Source organism: Morone saxatilis, unplaced genomic scaffold (genome assembly GCF_004916995.1).
Source record: "Morone saxatilis isolate NCDOM2014 unplaced genomic scaffold, NCSU_SB_2.0 Contig17, whole genome shotgun sequence".
Lineage (NCBI taxonomy): Eukaryota > Metazoa > Chordata > Actinopteri > Moronidae > Morone > Morone saxatilis.
In genome coordinates, this window is record NW_023339729.1 from 23,712,828 (window position 1) to 23,721,323 (window position 8,496).

The window sequence follows — 8,496 nt, forward strand, 5'->3', positions numbered from 1 at the left end:
GTATGTAAGTTGTATTTGGCAGAGAGATGTTCATTTTCTCAGATAAGAATTGCATAACATCATGTTAACAAATGGAGAACTACAGTAACATCATGAATAGGCATTATCATGTGGCATTATCTAATAGCGACACCACAGCTGGATTTACGTTGGTGGTGAGAAGAGTCTTATTTTAGCTGCACGGATAAACGAGGCAAGATAGCAGTGTAATTACTGATATCTAAAGTCTTTTACTGTCGTCAAGGGTAGAGATTAATGTGTGTGACTGTTAATGGTGTATGTGTGTGTGTGCGTGTGCAGAGGTGGTATTTATGAAAAAGTGTAAATTTCACACTCACAGGCTGTCCTGGGGGACCAGGACGACCTCTGGGGCCATTCAGACCTCGTGAGCCCTGAAACACATATCACAGTTACATATAATGAGATATAATTGCATGTAATTGACACTGTGTGCCCGTATACTTTACTTGTATCTCTGTGAGGACCGGTTTGAATTTCAGAGGACATTTTTGGGAAGCCTGGACATTTTGGCTAGTCCTCACAACAAAAGGGTTTTTTATGGATCAAGACTTAGTTTTAGGGTTAAGGTAAGTGGTTAGTGAATCTATCATGTTAATATATAAGTAAAGGAGTATTGTGCATGGGTATCTATTTGTGTCTGGTTGGTTAACAGGTATAATTCAACTGTTTATATGTGTAACTGTATCCATAAACCTCCTTGAGGGGTTATTGTGGAATCAAAATCTCTCAAAGATCAAGAGCAATAAAATCTTAGTTATAATACTTGAACATTTGGGAAAATACACATATTTGTCTTCTTGCTAAGCGTTAGATTAAAACATTGATACCACTCTCATGTCATTACGGTAAATGTAAGGCTAGTAGTAGTCACATATATAGATACACAGTGTTGCTCTGTGTGTGTTTTTTGATTGTGTTGACACTTACAGCATCACCTGGTTGTCCTCTTGGTCCATGTGGCCCCTCAGACCCCTGTGGAAAACACACACATTAATACATCCTACACATACAAAAAATACAAGCCCGCACAAATACTCACAAACAAAGTGACCTCTCACCCTTTCTCCTGGCTCTCCAGCAGGACCTACAGTGCCCGGCTTACCCCTGTCCCCCTGAAAAAATACACACATGGAAGTTGACAATATATATTATGATATTATTATCTGCTTAACATAACTTACTCGTTCAGCCAGATAACTCACTTTATGTCCTTTGTTTCCAGGGAGACCTGGCAAGCCATCAAACCCTCTATCCCCCTGTGAAAAAGAGACAAATCTGTTTATATTATAAGAAGATAGAGAAGTTGGTAAGTGAACAGTGTGACATCAGTTCTTCTTCACCTTTCCTCCAGTCTCTCCTATCGCACCACGGCCCCCATCTGTACCAGCGCGACCCTGATAAACACACACACAAACAAGCCAGACATGGTAGATTCCTCACTGAAATCCTGTAAATGTTTGAGACATTCTGTGGAATGACAAGGATGATATTTATATTTATATATCTCAACCTTCTTAACAGTGTTAGCAGCAAAATCACTGCTCTGGAAGTAATTTTTTGATTCAGATCTGATCTGATATGATTGAAAAGAGACTGCAGTAAATAGTCTCACCCTTTTCCCAATTCGTCCGTTCTGACCTGGGATACCTGTCAGTCCTGTAGGACCCTGGGGAGAAACAGGTGGAAAGAGAGCAGATGACCGTTGAGTTGATTCTCAAATAAGTTGCACAAAGGCTTGAGATGTTGAGTGTGTTGCCACGACAACCAGCTGACTCACCGCTGGCCCCATCTCTCCACTGGTTCCCTTCAACCCAGGGGGACCTGGTGCACCCTGGGAAAAAAAGTTTACAACATTCAGTGAGTCTGCTTTGGGATTCATTATGTAATGTAGTACTGTATGAATCTATCTAACGTTTGACGTTTTTAACTATAGGTCCTGTATCCTAATGTGCAGCTATTGTCATGGCTTCTACTTTCTTTCTTGCTGTACTCCCGACTGTTATGGGGGGTGACTCCCTTAACCTAATTTTTGTCACTGCTCAGAAGGTGAAGCAACAACAGCAATACAATGTCACTCACCAGTGGTCCAGGTCTTCCTCTGAGGCCGAGCGGCCCTGGGGGTCCCTTCATAGCCAGCTAGAAGAGGAGGAAGGAGTCAGAAAGCGACACACAAAGTGCAGAAGTTCTACATCAGATCTGTATGTGTGTGACAGTTATATTTCACAAGTTTGTTTACCTTGGTCTGCTGAAGGATGGCCTGAGCCTGCGCCTCCTGTGCAGAAACCACAGCACCTGTCGTTGGATCACCACCTGAATGGAACTGCACACAAACACACAAGATGCTTTTAAGTCAAACTCTATACCCCACCCAGTGGCCAATATGTAGCACTGCTATTAAAGTCTAAAAAGGTGCAGATGGGTGAAATTAAAGGAAAAATCTTGGAAAAAATCTTAGTGGAGAAATATAACATGCCATACAGGGAATGAGGGGGCTCTGAATGGTTTGATGGCCATTGCATGTCTGGTTGAAAATTTGACTGACACCTACATAGACTACTTGCTTTATATGTGTTGTAGTGTGGAGCATGGTCTGACTTGCAAAGTCAAACAAATTTATGAAACAATCCTGAGACAGCCAATTTCTTAGGCACGACAGTCAAACATTCCCATTCGCCCTGAGGATACGTTAGGGGTTAATAGGACCAAATAACTGCCATAGCAACACCAGTTAGCTTGTAAGGCTTCAAGCAACCCAAAAGTATCTTCATGTTACCGGTATGAGCATGATGTTTCCTGGGGGACCTGGTATCCCATCAGCTCCATTAAGTCCTGGTCGCCCTGGAGGGCCCTGAGAGGAGACAGAGGACAGTTATGGAGAGACGCCAACATGAGGTGGAATCAGTCACACACTCAGTAAACAGAGGTCAGTCCTCACCAGCTCCCCAGGGTCTCCTCGAGTTCCTACTGGTCCTGTGATTCCAGGGGGGCCTGGCTCTCCCTGCAAATAAAGATAAAAAAACACAAAAAGCCAGCTGAGTTTGATGGAATTGCAAGCTTTTTATTTCCATATTGAAGTGCAGTTGTATCTGCCTTTCCCACAGAAAAATGTGTTTCAAGTTACACCTCGTGCTGCAAAATTCACTAACCTCAGGTCCTGGAGGCCCATATGGTCCTGTAATCTGCGTTCCCTGCAGAAATTTCACAGAATTTACATTTTTCTCTTAGTTGTTTGATTAAGATGTAACCATTCATACCACTGATACCAATTCAATTCAATACCCGACTTCATGTACTGCTACCAATCTTATACATAGAGCCAATACATGATGTTTTTTAATACATTACATTAAGAGGTGTAAACTGATTTTCTAATAAGTTCTTTCTTCATTTAAAAAAATATGCATAATGTCCTGATTCACCACTGTGTCAACAAGCAGTCGGTCTTAAATTGTTTTCCTGATCCAAATCAGGAAATATCTGGTCAACCCTCTAACCCAGCACAACAAGTATAGATAGTCGATGGACGGAATGTTTGATATTTTGAGGTAAACAAGAATTTGACAAAGCACTCGATGTCTTTCTTTGTCTACTTGGATACAGTTTTTGATACTCAATGCTGAGGACTGTTCCAGTCAGTATTCAAAACATTTTGAGGACCAATATCAAGCACACATGTGGCTATGTTTGTGTGTGTTTTCCTCACCGCTCCCAAATAGCTCGGTTCCCCTTTCTCTCCTTTCTCTGGTAAATCCTAATGAGAGGAGATTGGATATTAGGCATTTACGTAGATGAGGCACAGAGGGTTAGTTTTCTATTCTCTACACATGATTCCTTTATTAATAACTGCATTAACTCTTGGTGTGTGGTAGGTTGGATGGTACCTGTGTGTTAAGAGAGAACTCCCGTTCTCTCTCCGCTGGCCCATAGCGCTCGTCGTATTCTTCCTCATACTCATACTCGTTCTCATGGTTGTAATCTGTTGTGTTGTCATAGTCTTCATACTCAATGATCTGTCCAACAAACATACACAGGGACAAATAATTATGGAGAGAAAAAAGACAAGAAATTCAAAAACACAAGCTCGTACTGTGGTTCTTCCTGCTGAGCCTCACCTCATACTCGGTGACATTAGGACCCGCAGTCACCGTGGAACCAAAGAGGCCATGACTGAATTCACTGTAGTCAAACTCCTCATACTCCTCGGCCACATGTTTCTTAGGCGCTCTCTCCACCTGAAGACCATAACAGAATCAAAACAGAGACAGTGCATGATGTAAGCATGTGTAACATTTTGTTTATACACAGACATAAAAATATGAGATTCACTTTTTCTACTCATCCTGTCTGGCCGAGCGCTGTTACATTAAAGATATCCTCATTATATATAGCCAGAAACTACATGGCACAGCCCACACATGGCACAACTACAATATAGTCTTTTTATTTTAGCTCCTTCAGGATAGCATGTTTAAGGATGACTTCATCAGCGTGTTATTAGAATACACTAACGTGTCTATATTCCATATTTTCCACCATTTTTTGGTGTAAAAAGAAAATAACTGAGCACAATAAACCAGGAATCCTGGAGTGTTTTGAACTGTGAGCCAGATGATAAATCAAACAGCAGCGGCGGAAGAGGATTTGAAACCTTTCCCCGGAGTGTGGAGCATTGGTACAAAGAAGCTGGCAAACTATACTGGATCACAAAACCATGTAGTGGGTTTTACTGTGAAGAGCGAAGGATACAGAGAGAGAGAAAGAAAGTAACAGAGGGCGAGAGCTCAGCGGACAGTAGTGGCTTTTTATAATTTATAACTTTACTTTAAAATAAAAGTATCACAACAATAGCAAGGAAATAAACAGCTGGAGGCTGTAACTAGTGGTAAGACATGTGTGTTTGGGTCTATGTGAGATGTAGATACAATCCCCACATGCAAATATTTACAGTATAATGGCAACCAAATATTGTTAAGCTGCTAAAAACTGCATGCAGCCCACATCAATGTTTTAATTGATGTTACCCAGAGGATTTTCTAGTGTAAATATATGTCTGAATATAATTCAACATTCGTCTTTTTGTCATATCTGTCTTCCAAAATGTCCATAAATACCGGTAATAGTTTTCCTCTTACTAAATGAAACCTTGGGGCTCCTTAACTGTTAAAACGACAGTCTGGATTTACAACATACAACACCTGAGATGCCTCACGGACAGTGTTATGTGAGGAATGGGCCAGGTAGACTGAAAGATTATCAGGATCCCTTTGCTCTTTCTATATTCAAGCAACACGTGGTAAAACTCTCTGCTGTCTGTTGGCTGTTACAAGGGGACTTACCTCCTCAGCCTCTGTTAATATGTTGTTGTAGGGCAAAGGTGCATCACAGTCTGGGATGTAGTCCTGACAGTAAGTCTCTGCTGCTCTGGGATCATCGACGATCAGCAGCTGCTGGATGTCTCCCTGTGTCACAATAACGCACACACACACACACACACAACTGAGCAAATCTGTGACTCTACATCAGTGAAACCATCAGGAACACACATAGTGACATCCCTGGTCCTCACTGTACAATATGTCATTGATTACACAAATGACAAGTCATATGCATCTGTCTCCCTTGTCTTTATCTTTGACTGTATGTGTTCATTTAGCCAGATCAAAGTGACTTAACAGGCTGTTTTTATCGTTGCTCTGCACTTAATCGTCTCCAGAGCTTTGGTCTCAAGTGGCGCCAGCACATTAAGTCCAGAGACAGACACAAACTCTTTCTCCCTCTTACACATCCTCACATATGGAGGGGAGTCCAAGCCAAACATGGCCAGGGAGTTGTTCAGTTAAACAGATGGACCACCTGACATTACACTGAAAACAAAGGTCAAAGTTCACACTTCAGATCTGTCAAAATGACCTCACATTGCTGAGGACACAACAGGAACAGAACTCATTAAAGATTTTACACAGCTACAGATTTAGAAAGGATTTTTCCAGTGTTATAAAAAGTTGTTAAAAGTTATAGTTTCAGCAAGACAAGCAAGTCGTCAGAGAATAAATACTGATGTTCAAATGCATCTATGTGCCTAATTATTTGTCATAGATTTTATCTGAGAATACATTCAAATCATCTGTGGCTTTGCTATACATCTTCTGAGCAGTGGAAAAGGTGTAGTACATCCTAACAGCCACTGGAGGGCAGTGTGGGGAGAAGAGCCTTTTTGTTAATTCATTTGTCACTATTTGATTAAGAAATCAAACAAGCAGCAACAAGCAGCGACACTTACTTACCACACACAGGAAACTTACTGTATGTTCTCATTCTTGTTTCTTTTTTTGGTTTTTAAATGAGTTTACACTTTACAAGGTAGATGTTGTGGAGGTTTTTCTCTTTAATACAGTATGTGTAACAGTGAGATTCACATCATCTTTTGTCTTGAACATCCTCCATGTATTATTACATGATGCGCACACGCAGTGACACACACACAGTGAGTCCACACACAGTCCTACCTCAAACACGTCTTCGTCCAGCAGTCGTGTCCCAAACACAGTAACGCCCTCAGTGCTGACGTGGGGGTCATAACCTCTGAGCAGGTCCAGGGTGTCCAGTTTGACACAGTCTAGGTAGAGAGTCACTGACTGGCCCTCCACACTGTAGGCTACTCTGTGCCACCTGGGAGGAAGGAGAGAGGAAGAAATGATCTTTTCTGAGAAGCTTTGGTGTTCTTAGAATCTAGCCAAAAATTTAATTTCAATGCAAGGCAAACACAACAGTGTGTGTATGGCTGCCTGTGTGTGTGTGTGTGTGTGTGTGTGTGTGTGAAGTTACCCACTTGCCATCAGCCAGGTTGATCTTCCTAAAGGTGGGGTAAAGTTCTGGAGGTGGCTGACCCTCATGGTCCTCATACAGGAAGACAGGAGAACGGCCGACCTCCACACCCAGCTGCTGCGTGCCCTGAAAGACACATAGGATGAAAGGAGAGAGGGATGATGGGAAAATATCCAGCAAGTGAATATTCTGTGTAATGGCATATTGTATTTATATAATATTTACTTATAACTGTAATATTAATGCACAGTCTCAATGAAGACTTTGCACAATTATAATTGATTTAATTTATTATAATTTTTTGGCAAAGTTGGCAAAACATATTCCCATTTTGAGGACAACATGTGATGCTGATCCCAACAGGAGTGTCTTCTGCAGGGTGTGTCATGATTGGTAGGGACACCGTTTTTTGCTCAAGGTCAGTCTGACAGGTTGGTATGGTGGATAAGTTTGCTAAATCAGTTGATTTAATATTTAATTTACGGCAGTGTCGTTACACATTCAGCACAATTAGCAAAGGTTTGGTTTCAACATCCTGATGAGGCGCGTATGATACGTACCTGCGAGTCGTACAGGGAGAGGAGAAAGACCTGTGAGCCCTTCACAGCTCTAACTGTTGTCATCACTGAGAAATTCATAGGGAATGAGGAATCTGAAGGGAATGCACACATACACATTAGACCAAAGTCTCTCAATGACCAAACACATTCATACCTACACTTCAGATGAGCCCACAGAGATTTATATTAAAACGTACAAGGAAATAGTTGCTTGGTGGGCGCGCTCAGTTGAATCTTCTTGTCGATCTTATAGGAGAGGTCCGTTTCCTCTCGTCCCTCCCTGCTGGTGCACAGTCCTGACTCCAACGACACGCCCTCCATGTTCTCAGACAGCTCCAGGACCTTCAGGACATCAACAGGATCAGCTGCAAAGACAGAAAGGATTGGTGGGTTTGATGATCAGCTGATCTGCTGTTGCTCATCATCATTATTTGTGAGGGTATCTATGTGTGCATAGAGCAATTCATTAAGTGTTTAAGCTACTGACAGAAAAAGTCAGCTTTATTGACCTTTCAGACCCAAACCTGACCTGTGCAGGTCTCTCCAGAGTGATTTGCTCTGTTTCTAGCAGCTAAAAAGAGTAGAATCTGTGCTCTATAAATAAACTTGACTTGACTTGTCTGCTGCTGAGTTTCTTGCTTGAAAGAGCCTTTAGTCTGCACTTCCTTGGCCGGCCATCTGTCTGAAGCTTTACGGAGCACCTGTGGGAGCCTTACATCACCACAACAGGAGCAGCGACCATTTGTCATAACGCCGAAAACTAGAAGCGATCTCTTAGTCCAACACATCCGCAGTCTCACTTCAAACAGCATGCACACAACAAATAGAGTTAAAAGCAAATGAGCAAAAGTTTGTTTTTAATTTGCTTCTTAACGATATTGATGGAGTGACATAAGGCTCCCCATATGGCTTTTTGTTTGACTGCAAGATACCACACAGGGAAGTATAGAGAAGAAATAAAGGCTTACAAAGGGATCAGCGGGCCTGTAAGCTTTGTAATAATTGTCTGGGAGATAATTATTTGAATATAAGGATAATAATAGGAAAACGTATTGTTTCTACGTTTAAATACATTTAGTTATTACATTAC

At 41.7% G+C, this 8,496-nt stretch overlaps 1 protein-coding gene across 1 annotated transcript in view; it reads right to left on the reverse strand.

Moving 5' to 3' along the window:
* The window catches only part of LOC118326376 (collagen alpha-1(XI) chain-like), a 37,861-nt gene that overhangs the window by 18,078 nt on the left and 11,287 nt on the right, over window positions 1–8,496 (reverse strand). The window contains exons 2-21 of the mRNA XM_035659356.1: window positions 7,604–7,771; window positions 7,407–7,498; window positions 6,851–6,972; window positions 6,528–6,690; window positions 5,358–5,480; window positions 4,134–4,253; window positions 3,903–4,031; window positions 3,725–3,772; window positions 3,168–3,209; window positions 2,957–3,019; window positions 2,795–2,869; window positions 2,258–2,341; window positions 2,101–2,157; window positions 1,799–1,852; window positions 1,634–1,687; window positions 1,362–1,415; window positions 1,224–1,277; window positions 1,080–1,133; window positions 949–993; window positions 339–392 (exon numbers count right to left, since the gene is read on the reverse strand). Coding sequence (XP_035515249.1) covers window positions 339–392; window positions 949–993; window positions 1,080–1,133; window positions 1,224–1,277; window positions 1,362–1,415; window positions 1,634–1,687; window positions 1,799–1,852; window positions 2,101–2,157; window positions 2,258–2,341; window positions 2,795–2,869; window positions 2,957–3,019; window positions 3,168–3,209; window positions 3,725–3,772; window positions 3,903–4,031; window positions 4,134–4,253; window positions 5,358–5,480; window positions 6,528–6,690; window positions 6,851–6,972; window positions 7,407–7,498; window positions 7,604–7,771 — 1,655 coding nt within the window. The remainder of the gene's footprint in view (window positions 1–338; window positions 393–948; window positions 994–1,079; window positions 1,134–1,223; window positions 1,278–1,361; window positions 1,416–1,633; window positions 1,688–1,798; window positions 1,853–2,100; window positions 2,158–2,257; window positions 2,342–2,794; window positions 2,870–2,956; window positions 3,020–3,167; window positions 3,210–3,724; window positions 3,773–3,902; window positions 4,032–4,133; window positions 4,254–5,357; window positions 5,481–6,527; window positions 6,691–6,850; window positions 6,973–7,406; window positions 7,499–7,603; window positions 7,772–8,496) is intronic.